Below are 11089 nucleotides of genomic sequence, written 5' to 3' on the forward strand. Positions count from 1 at the left end.
CAAAAAAAAAAAAAGAAAAGAAAAAAGAAAACTGGGAGTGATATATATATGAGTGTTTTGTTGGCTCAGATTACAGAAAGCAAACTCAACCCAACCCAATCTCCCAAAATTGGCGGCCGACCAGAGACTACGTATGCATCCACATCGTACCGATATCCTACGGCAATCACAGTCTCATCCAACGGTTCTAAATCTCACACGTCACTGCAGGGCTTCCCATGAATTCGTCATCCTCCTCTCAAATATAAATCCTCCTCTCAACCTCCATCCTCATCTCCCTTTCTTTCTCTCTCTAACTATTCCAGATTTCCCTTTATATACTATATATATATATTACTATATATATCTATATTTATATATTACATATATAATAAAAATATATATAAAAATACGTATATTTGTTCTAGCTTTTTAGGGTTTCAGTAGCTTAGTTAGAGAGAGAAGTAGAGAAGAAGAAGAAGAGCGTTTGTACGTTTGAGAGAGGAGATGCAAACGAATAACAGTTCTGAATCCGGCGAGAATAAGCAACCGGAATCACAGCCGGAGACACAGAAGCAACAACAACCGACGGCGGTGACGGTTTCCGGGACGACGTTAGTGCCGGCGCCGGTGGCGGCGTCGTCGCCGCAGCCGTGGGTGCCGATGCAGTACCCGGCGGCCGCGATGGTAATGCAGCACCAAATGATTCCGGCGCCGCCGTATACGCCGCATTACATGTCGTACCACCACCATCCCCACCTTCTTCTCCACCACGCTCCGCCGCCGCCGCCTCCTCAGCAGCCGCAACAGCAACAACAAGGAGGATCCAATGCTGAGAACCGCACGATCTGGGTCGGTGACCTTCACAATTGGATGGATGAAGATTATCTCCGCAGCTGCTTTTCTACCACGGGAGAGGTTCAGTATACTGATGATTACATATCTACTCAATTATTATATGTGTTTTTTGTGATTCGTTAATATATTTGTCGGATGGGTTGTTCTGCACATTAATTATTGATGTTAGATATGAATCTAGGATGTTATATTACAACTAACAATTAATCTAAAGATTCCAAAGTTTCAACTAATTTTTATCTGGTATTCAACGGAATATACTATCTCTTGTCTTGCCCACAATAGGTAAAATCCACCGCCCTAGGTCTCCATATCTTGACCTAACAGAATTGTAGATGGGATTGAGCGGCACATTAGGTGGGAGGACTATTGGGTGAAACTCTCACACTGAGGTTATTAGCTCGGAACTCGATCTCTTCTCACAATTTGTTACCCTGGAACTAACTGAGCTACTCGTGCGGGGTGGAATATAGTATCTGCGGGGTGGAATATAGTATCTCTAATTAGGGGTAAAAAAACCAATGAAGTTACCATTTTTTTTTTCTTGAAGAGTTCTTGAATTTATCAGTGAGCTAAAAAGATTCTGTCTGGTTATGCGAAGGTGGCATTCAATGTGTGTTATATTGTATCTGAAATGCCATAGATCAAATTGAATTCTCTAAGTTGTTGATTTTAGTTTTGTTGATAAGTGATGGTTGAAACTCTTGATTTTTTTTTGTTATGGACAACCCTCTGCTGTTGCTAAAGTTGGAAATGATTGCACAGGTTGCCTCGATTAAGGTGATTCGAAACAAGCAGACTGGTTTCTCGGAGGGATATGGTTTTGTGGAATTTTATTCACATGCTGCTGCAGATAAAGTTTTGCATTCATATTCTTGCGGTGTTCCAATGCCTAATACTGAACAACCTTTCCGTTTGAATTGGGCTACTTTTAGCATGGGGGAAAAGCGTTCCAATAATGCTTCTGATCTTTCTATCTTTGTAGGAGATTTAGCTGCAGATGTTACTGACACCTTATTGCTTGATATATTTGTTAGTAAATATCCCTCTGTTAAAGCTGCTAAAGTGGTCATCGATGCTAATACTGGACGCTCCAAAGGCTATGGCTTTGTAAGGTTTGGCGATGATAATGAGAGGTCACAGGCCATGACTGAAATGAATGGCGTTTATTGTTCAAGCCGGCCTATGCGAATTGGTGCAGCCACTCCCAGGAAATCATCGGGATATCAACAGCAATTTGCTGCACAAGGTAATTCTTAACGCCTTCATTCAAATTTTTAAATGGCTTCCTATATTAATTCCGATCTCCCAAAGTTTTTCTAGTGTGTTTATAGTTTATCCCCGAGGTGGTTCTCAGTCTGATAGTGCTAATTAGATGTGTTATTACGACCAAATATTACTCCATCCTACTCTGCTTCGATCGGGTATTAGTTCTATCGTTAGAATATAAATAGTTTCTAACAACCATGGAATGTGAAGTTGGACTTGCTGAACCTTAATTCAGATTTATGTTATTTGTACTAGAATGTTAATGTTGTGTTTGTGGTAGTTAACTCAAAATCTTTGTGGAACCTTAATGCTTTTTGAAACGGGCTGTTGTGGTAGGTGGATATTCAAATGGTTCTCCAGCACAAGGATCACAATCTGATGGCGATTCTTCTAATACCACGGTTTGTTAATTGTTGCCTAGACTGTTTGTCTTTTTGGGTGATTTCGTATTCCTTTTTCTCGTTTTTTTCCCGTTTTGCTAATATATTACAATCATAGATTTTTGTTGGAGGTCTCGACCCAAATGTTAGTGACGAAGACCTTAGGCAGCCTTTCTTACAGTATGGTGAAGTAGTTTCTGTTAAAATTCCTGTTGGGAAAGGATGTGGATTTGTGCAATTTGCTAAGAGGTGTTCTGTCTTACCACTTTTGATTTGCCTAAACGTTAAAATGGCATGTCGGTAATGAATGAATCCGATTTTTATTGGCAGAAATGACGCAGAGGAAGCACTGCAGAAGTTGAAAGGTCTTGTAATCGGGAAACAGACAGTTCGCCTTTCTTGGGGACGAAATCCGGCTAATAAAGAGGCAATGTGTCTTCACCTTTCTCCATCCCCTTCTTCCTCTTCTCCTTCAATTGTGTTTATTATGTCTTTACTTAGGAAAACTCGAACGTCTGAGGATGTTTAGTTCCACCCATCATTACATAAGATATAGTTTTGCAAAAAACACTAGTGGATGTATGCAAAAAAGATTACTAAAAGAGTAAAGTCTGGTGTAAGACCGTCTCACAGAGCCAAATACTGATGCGTACCAGGGATCTGCCCACTTTGGGCATAATCCCCAGAATGCCTATTGTACCAGAGCTAAGCCTGGACGGGCTTTCTGAAAAGGCGAGTGGCGGTTAAGCACACGCAGGATGAAAGGACAGGATTTTCTTAAACTTTGTTGTGTTGTTGCAGACAAGAGGTGAGTTCATGAGCCAGTGGACAGGGCCATACTATGGAGGACACTTCTACAATGGCTATGGTTATGCTTTCCCATCTCCTCATGACCCGAGCATGTATGCCGCGGCAGCTGCCACGCCCTACGGGGCTTATCCGATGTACGGGAGCCACCGGCAACAAGTAAGCTGAAGGTGTGTCTGTCCAAGAGAAGAGAAGCTAGCAGTTGAAAGGGCGAAAATGGCTGTATGTTCAGCTTTGATTCAAAAGATTTGGGCGTAATATAGAATCTAGGTATCCCTCCCCCAAGAAAGGAGTGGGAATGAATTTTGACTTGAAAGAAATAGATTTTTATCTAGGAATTCTATTCAGACATTTTGATTAGAGTTTGGACACAGACATGAAACTTCTTCATTTGGAATAAATGCTCTTACTCCAATATGTTGTTCTGCATGTGCACGTTGTCTTTTTTCTTTCCGCACAATCAATGAAAAACGTTTACCGTTCTATTTCATAAAGCAAAGTGACTAGAAATTTGTGTTTAAAAACAAAAAAAAAAAACTTGTGCTAAAATAGTTATTAGTTTAGTAGATGAGAAGTCATACTTAGGAGTTAAGATTTGTTTTAAACTGCAAAGTGAAAGGTGTGGCTGTGTGGGTTTCCAATGACCACTAGTACAAAATTCATCACAAATATAGGATAATTTGACTTCGGAGTTCCGGATGCATAAAGCGAGAAAACGATTTGCCCATGAGTGAAATCAGAATAACTCACTAGATGTAATTTTTAAAAAATGATGTGGTGACATTTTCGTTAAATAAACAAGTGCAAGTAAAATCACTTACAAGTGCAACTATTTTTACTTAAGTGCAAATAATTTACATTGGTAACATACTAACATTCGTGCATCTAATGATAAAGTCTTTCACATCACTTAATGATAACGTCATTAATGCTTAGTGTACATTTTACTTGCACTTTTAACTTAATTTACTTGCAATTTGATGTTCAATTATTTACAAAAATGTAATCGCATTTAAAAAAAAAAAAACCAGTGTCACTGATCTGCTAAATTTAAATACATGTGACGGTTGTGAGTTGTTTTTAGTTCTCTCTTAGTCTGTCGAGCTACCCGTTCTCACCTGAACGGGCTCCAATATTGTAGGGATTTTCTATTATTTTATATATTCCCATATTATAAATGCCCATACTTGTAGTGGTTGATCTCTGAGAGTAGTGAGGAGACACTTTCTCTAACTCCTGACTGTTTCATCATGGGGCGCACAACCTTTTCCTTCATCTTTCGGTTGTCTTGTTTTCCACAACCGGGCATTGATTCTTGGTTAGTGTTAAAGAAAGTGTAATTATTTATTTAAAAAAAGTTAATTATTTAATTGCTTCTTTTTACCGTTAAGGCCAAGTGTCGCATGACGGGGATAGATTAGAACGGGAAATGATGCGATTCAACGAGGGAAGGACGTTTGGGCGATCCACATGACCGTCATCGTCATGTCTCCACTCTCTCTCTACTCTTTGGTTCCTCCACCGCCTCCGCCGTCTTCCTCCGCTTCTCTGCAACTACACCACAGCGAAGGCTTTCTTAGCCGCCTCAAATTCGAAGCGGCGTTCGCTTCTCTACCTCTCTCCGCTTCATCTTCGCAGCAGCCGAAAGTTGTGGTCACCAGAGAACGTGGAAAGAATCGCAAGCTCATTGATGCTCTGGTATCATCATCTGCTTATTTCGTTGCGTGATTAGCGTTTTCCGTTTAGTGTTGTCTTTTGTAGTTTTAATTTTTTAGACTAAATATTTTATTTGCTTATTGTTTATCACATTCTGTAGTTAATCGCGTTGGTATCCTTTATCATCATCTACAGGTTAAACATGGGATTGATTGTCTAGAATTTCCTCTCATTCACCACATGCACTTACCTGATTTGAATAGGCTTCCCACAGTACTGAACCGTAAGTTCTTAATGCCTTTATTGCTTGAGCTGATAGGGCTACGGCTATTAGAAGATTTCTCTCAACTCGCCTGACTAGTTTATTTTCTTCATAATAATGTGTTTATTCTTGTATTGCTTGTGACAACAGAGAACATGTTTGACTGGATTGTCATAACTTCACCGGAGGCTGGACAGGTTTTTCTGGATGCTTGGGAGTAAGGCCCAGCTCCCTCCCTGATAACAAAATTACATATATATAAGCTAGCTTTGTTCTAGTAACTGTCCTAATGCTGATTATATTAATCCTGAATCTATCTTTGAAAGAAGAGTTTCGATTTAGCGTAATTTATACCCTTTGTCACCCTCAACCCAAACAATCTACACTTTGCTCCATTTAACAGTATAATAATGATTGAACAGACAATATTACCCTTTATGCTTGTGGAATGACTACTTTTTTATTTTTTTCCTCTTTGGAAGTAATTAGATTTTGCACACTGCGCAATAATTTAAAATTAATTACTCCTTATGACACACAAACCATTGTACAATTTTCTGTTGGAAGTATAGGTGTTTCTGAATACGTTTTAATTTCAATAAACAAGAATGAGTTTTGTTTTCTTCTTCTTTTTGGTGTATAGGTATTTGTTTTTTAATTTTGGTAGAGTGTTGCTACCCTAAACCTTGAGGGTGGTAAAGTGTAATTAACCCTTATATTTATTCTTCCTGTAATTCCTAAAGATTCACGTAGTCTAACTTTCAACTAGGGCTGCTGGAACCCCAAATGTCAAGGTAGGTGTTCTTGGGGCTGGCACAGCAAGCATATTTGATGATGTCACTAAGTCATCAAAATCGTATCTTGACGTTGCGTTTGCACCTTCCAAAGGTGCGCTTCAATTATCCATGTTAAGAAGACACTGCCTGAGAATAGATTGCTAATTCTATCTGGCATTAAGCTTGCACCTGTGTTGTCGTATTCAGCAACTGCTGAGGTTTTGGCTTTAGAGCTTCCAAAGTGTAAGAATAAGAAGTGCACTGTTTTATATCCTGCTTCAGCCAAAGCCAGTGGCGAGATTGGTATGTTAACACTCTATATTAGATGAATTATCTTTTTATTTCCTCCATCTCTCCTTATACTCTTTCCCAATCCCTCTGTATACTGTCCTAAGCTTATTATTAAATGTGTTCACTGAGAAGAATGTAGTTATAACTAATGCTTCAAGAGTTAGTATTTAAAAAAAAAAATCAAAAGTTGGTGCTTTCCATGTTTTGTGTTTATATATTAAATATTGTTAAGCTTTATGCTTTCCACATATTTTTCACTAAAATTACCAGAAACATGTGATCAAGTCCTCATGGTGATTCACAATTTTTGCTGTTTGGTTGGGGAGGTTTCCTTCTTAATAAATCAAAAATAGGATTGACAACTGAAGGTTCCTAGTGATTCTTTCTAGACAAGTTTGAAATGAAGAACATATAATTGGTTGGAGGGAATTCATTAATGGCTCAAAAGCCCCATCCTTGAATAGTGCACAAATAATGTATATCCCTTGAATACAATGTACATTTTTAATATACTAAAAGTACATTATTTGATAGTATGGTCCACATAGCTGTGTGGACCATGGTCCACACAATAATGATTGTTTGCCAAGCTTCCTTTTCTACATCTCTTTCCCCGCCAATATAGTTTAAACTGATATTTGACATTTCTTTTCCAGAGGAAGGCCTTTCAAAGCGTGGATTTGAGGTTACTCGGCTGAATACATACACAACGGTACAGTCTTATGTTTGATATAGCGATAATTAGTGTATGAAGTTGATGTCATTGATTCTCTGAGTGTTTATTGTTGCTATTGTTTCCGTAATGGGTTTAACTTTCTGTAAACTAGCTTCTCTCTAAGTCTCTAGCATAGTTTTGTTAATATAATGTATTGAGAATAGCAGATAAACTAGCTAGCTAGATCACATATGCATTCCAGAAAATCAGTAATCTCTAATGGGTTTTCTGCAATTTGCAGGCATCTGTCCAACATGTTGACCAGGATCTTTTAAAAGAAGCACTCTCTGCCCCTGTTATTGCCGTGGCATCACCTTCTGCCATCAGGTACTATTCTGCAATAGTTCATTGATGCAGCAGCATTTTCAATATTTATTACAGCTGCTCAGAACTCCACCAGAACTCTATCAGATGATGAATCTATTGTTTTCTTTTTCAAAATGAAATAATTATGGCTTTTGAATCCCTCATCTTCACAATGAACAGTGCATGGGCTAATCTCATTCCAGCATTGGAGCTGTGGGACAATGCTGTTGCATGCATTGGCAAGACAACTGCTTCAGCTGCTAAAAAAATTGGGTTCAAGAATATATACTATTCTAGAAATCCTGGTCTTGAGGGGTAATACTTTTCTCTTAAGCTAATTCAAAGAAATATGGCTCTTATTGGGAAGCCTTTATATGCTCCGTCAGGACTGCAAGATTCTCTCAGCTGTATTAACTTTTCTGTGAAGCTGAACTGCTGAAGGATGTGTTTTTCATTACCACCTTATCAAGTAAACATATTTATTCTGTTGAATCCTTTGAATATACAGGTGGGTTAAATGCATTCTTGAGGCATTGAATGAACATGAATAAATCCAAAGCTTTCCTGGTAATTTATTGTTCCAAAGCTTATCACTCATCTTCAAAAACAAATGTGCATGTTCACATGTTCTATTTTTGTACTTATGAATCATCAATCATTTCCTCTTTCTTAAATTAACTCTTCATTCTCTGCAGCCTTTTTGAATTGGTGGGCTAGACCAGGTGATTAGACTTGCAGTTTTAAAACCGTGCAAGGAGTTCTAGCTTAGCACTCTCCATAGGGTTCTGAAACTAGGCGTTTGGAGCTCACATTTACTTTCGAGAGTACAATTTTTGCTATTAAGGAGCTATGCACATATACATCTGGCAATATGTTCTTGGATGATGTAACTGGGACATTTTGTACAATAATCATTACAATAGATTTGATTGATAATGCATGAATAATTTTGATATGTTTCCCTAGTTAAACTGTAAAGAATTCCTTTTATTCTCTTATTGAGTATCTTATTGATTCAATATACAGATGACATTGGGAATTAGAGTACTGTTGGAATACCACTATTGCACTGATGTGGCAACATCAAGCAGCCCAGAACAGAAGTTTCATGCTGTTCACGGCATCCCTTGTGTATGTCATTGGAACTCATGCATTTATATCTCTGCTGCACATATTCTGTTCTTAGCATAGTCTTTGAGTTGTTTATAGTATATATTCTTTGATTTGAACCAGTCTTTTTACAATTGCTCTTTCCAGATCTTTACATATAGGACATTTAAACCTTTCATATTGCATTATTGCTGCATCCACCAAGGTGTCACTCTAGTTTGTAAATACTCATGTATTATAATACTTGCTTTCAGAATAAGAATACTATCCAACTTCACTATCATAGCAGAATGGCTTATACATGTTGATGGAATCTTATCCTACAAAGAGGCAGGGGCAGTTTCCCCTGAAGAAATGATGAAATCATAGTTAGTGAACGTTCTGGTTGGTAGCTAGGAACTGCATGCCCAGCTCCCCTAATTGTAAGAAATGTCAATCCCTTGTACCCTTCCACATATCCACCCACCTCCTGCCAATTGTACATTATTAAAAAAAAAAATTGAAAGAAAATTGTTTCAACAATAGTCCTGTTTCTAAGTAAGATATTGTTGTGGATTTACCAAATTAAGTAGGGGGAATGAAATACAACCATTACCTTGCCACCATTATAATACCATGGACGCCAAGAATTCTCCAAGGGAAGTTTCATGGTGTTTATTGCATACCTTGATGATGTTACTGGAACTCGCGCATCTATATCCCCACTGCAGTTTTTATATTACTGGCAAAGTTATTATTCCAAATTCCCAGTGAGGTTTAATGGAATTGAGCATGAAGAACTAATAGACAGATTACTTGTTCTTTGTTTGATGAATTTACCTGTAAATCCATACATTTATCTGATTTGCAATGAGCATCTTGATTAAGGGCAGGACAGTTCCTGGCATGTCTTTCCAGTTCCCCCATCCAACTTTGTTGCTGCGCATATTTTTCAATGGAAATGTTACAGTTTTTCTCTTTTTGATTCTTTAATGATAAGAATTATGGAGTAATATGGTAGTAACTGAGGAGATGATGGCGTTTAATTATATAGTATTATATACTTTTGATTTAAATCTGAGAATTATTATGATACAGAATGGAGTACCTGCAAATGAACCAAGTGGTGTTGACGGCATGGAGAGCCTTCTGCACCTCCTCACGGTTGAGGTAAGATTCAACATAGCTGTCTGAACAAGGATCAAATTCCTTTATGCCAATTTAACAGATGAAATTTAGTTCAAGTTAGCTTGATAATGTACAGAGTGGGACAAAGTTAAGATTCTATGTTGTAGAAGAATGAACACTCACCATATCAGATGACTTAGGCTTTGCCACCTTTTCATTGCAGAGTGGAGCATAAATGTTATATATGTCTATATAGCCTATCTCATTACCTACTTGACCTGCGTATCCAATGCATGTGTCTGAGTAGTTTCCATTAAGGAAATCACAGTACTTGTTTATTGCTGCATGAGTTTCATCTGAGATCAATGCATGGGACCAAAGATAGTCATATATGGCTTGAATGTTTATGTCATTATGTACCAAAGCATTCCCAATCTTCAAAACACAAAACACATTATTATGGGTAGAATTAGTTTTCATACTTCTTTAGTTTGGAAAGCATAGTTAGTAATTTAACTTACCTCAATATTTTTGAGGTTGATGAATGATTGATTAGAAATCTTGTTGTGGGCTAGAATAGTGTATGCTAGCTGAGGCACATAATGACCAGCATAGCTTTCTCCAGCAATGTAAAAATCTCGAGTTTTGTACTGTGGGAATCGTTCGAGCCAGTTTATTAGAAAAGTATAAGAATCCTTGGCTGTTCTCTTGTCACCAGGGGTGTCATAGTCAGAACTAGAGTTTGAATAGGAAAATCCTACACCGGCCGGTGATTCCAGGAAAAGTACGTTTGCCACTGTTGAATAGCAAGCTTAAAAGCTTCAGACTTAACCTCACGGTTCATCTTTGCATTTGAAACTTTTTTTTTTAATTCACTACAATCTATAGCTGTTTACCTTTGTTCCTTGCATATTTGTTCACGTGCAATGATTTTCCATCACTATTCACTCTGAAAGGTCCAAGTTCCTCCATAGCTCCATAGCCAAAAGATGAGCATCCTGGTCCTGTCAAAGATTTTTAAAAAAGTATTACTATCTGCTGCATTAATTTAGACTAGCATTATCTATTGCATCATTTTTCTTTTGTTATGTTACCTCCATTGAGCCATAAGAGTAGAGGTTTGCTGGAAGAATCCCGAGGAGATTCAACAAAGTAGTAAAACAGAGCTCTTCCCGCCTTAGGTTCTACTGTCACATAGCCTGCATATTGATTAAAGTTGACTCCAGGAGGCTGCATTGGCAAGGCATCAATCTTGTCAGCCTCCATTAGCCCTTCTTGAGGTCCAACATATACTGGAGAAGTAGTGTCTGTAACATCTTCTAGCTTAGACCACATCTCTGAATTGAGATGGTTTTCAGTTATTCGAGACTCGAGCAGCTTGCTAAGGTATTCTACCTGACTAGCATGACAGAATGTAATGAGAAAAACTTGTTTGTGAGAGAGAAGTAATAGCAACCATGAAAGCCTCAGCATGATATTCATCTTGGCTTTAGTAAGCTTTTGATGGCTTCATTCTAAATTCATCTTTTATACTACCATGAATGAGAAATTAAAGGTGGGTGGGGGGGGGGGG

The 11089-nt window shown here is 38.0% G+C and overlaps 3 protein-coding genes across 6 annotated transcripts in view; 2 read left to right on the forward strand and 1 right to left on the reverse strand.

The window, feature by feature from the left end:
- Positions 1–274: 274 nt before the first annotated feature.
- On the forward strand, positions 275–3722 carry LOC116022354 (polyadenylate-binding protein RBP47-like). The gene is made up of 6 exons (XM_031263044.1): positions 275–897; positions 1603–2086; positions 2443–2507; positions 2605–2735; positions 2817–2913; positions 3288–3722. The coding sequence occupies exons 1-6, from the start codon at positions 487–489 to the stop codon at positions 3459–3461; spliced, it is 1362 nt and encodes a 453-aa protein (XP_031118904.1). The 5' UTR covers positions 275–486; the 3' UTR covers positions 3462–3722.
- Positions 3723–4507: 785 nt separating this feature from the next.
- Positions 4508–11089, forward strand: part of LOC116022633 (uroporphyrinogen-III synthase, chloroplastic-like) — a 9712-nt gene continuing 3130 nt past the window's right edge. For 2 of the 4 annotated variants that reach the window (XM_031263410.1, XM_031263419.1), the window contains exons 1-12: positions 4508–4611; positions 4685–4991; positions 5145–5232; positions 5362–5428; positions 5981–6099; positions 6195–6290; positions 6935–6990; positions 7235–7320; positions 7480–7614; positions 7808–7866; positions 7995–8430; positions 9487–9558. In XM_031263410.1, the coding sequence (XP_031119270.1) occupies positions 4764–4991; positions 5145–5232; positions 5362–5428; positions 5981–6099; positions 6195–6290; positions 6935–6990; positions 7235–7320; positions 7480–7614; positions 7808–7850 (918 nt within the window). In that variant the 5' untranslated portion in view covers positions 4508–4611; positions 4685–4763 and the 3' untranslated portion in view covers positions 7851–7866; positions 7995–8430; positions 9487–9558. The remainder of the gene's footprint in view (positions 4612–4684; positions 4992–5144; positions 5233–5361; positions 5429–5980; positions 6100–6194; positions 6291–6934; positions 6991–7234; positions 7321–7479; positions 7615–7807; positions 7867–7994; positions 8431–9486; positions 9559–11089) is intronic. The other 2 variants (XM_031263428.1, XM_031263436.1) reach the window with 2 other exon arrangements.
- LOC116013271 overlaps positions 8477–11089 on the reverse strand; it is an 8015-nt gene continuing 5402 nt past the window's right edge. Inside the window, exons 9-16 of the mRNA XM_031252942.1 lie at positions 10611–11023; positions 10413–10520; positions 10038–10312; positions 9700–9951; positions 9497–9597; positions 9229–9327; positions 9005–9113; positions 8477–8878 (exon numbers count right to left, since the gene is read on the reverse strand). Of these exons, the coding sequence (XP_031108802.1) occupies positions 8705–8878; positions 9005–9113; positions 9229–9327; positions 9497–9597; positions 9700–9951; positions 10038–10312; positions 10413–10520; positions 10611–11023 (1531 nt within the window). The 3' untranslated portion in view covers positions 8477–8704. The remainder of the gene's footprint in view (positions 8879–9004; positions 9114–9228; positions 9328–9496; positions 9598–9699; positions 9952–10037; positions 10313–10412; positions 10521–10610; positions 11024–11089) is intronic.

The sequence above is a fragment of the Ipomoea triloba genome, chromosome 1 (genome assembly GCF_003576645.1).
Source record: "Ipomoea triloba cultivar NCNSP0323 chromosome 1, ASM357664v1".
NCBI classification, from domain to species: Eukaryota; Viridiplantae; Streptophyta; class Magnoliopsida; order Solanales; family Convolvulaceae; genus Ipomoea; species Ipomoea triloba.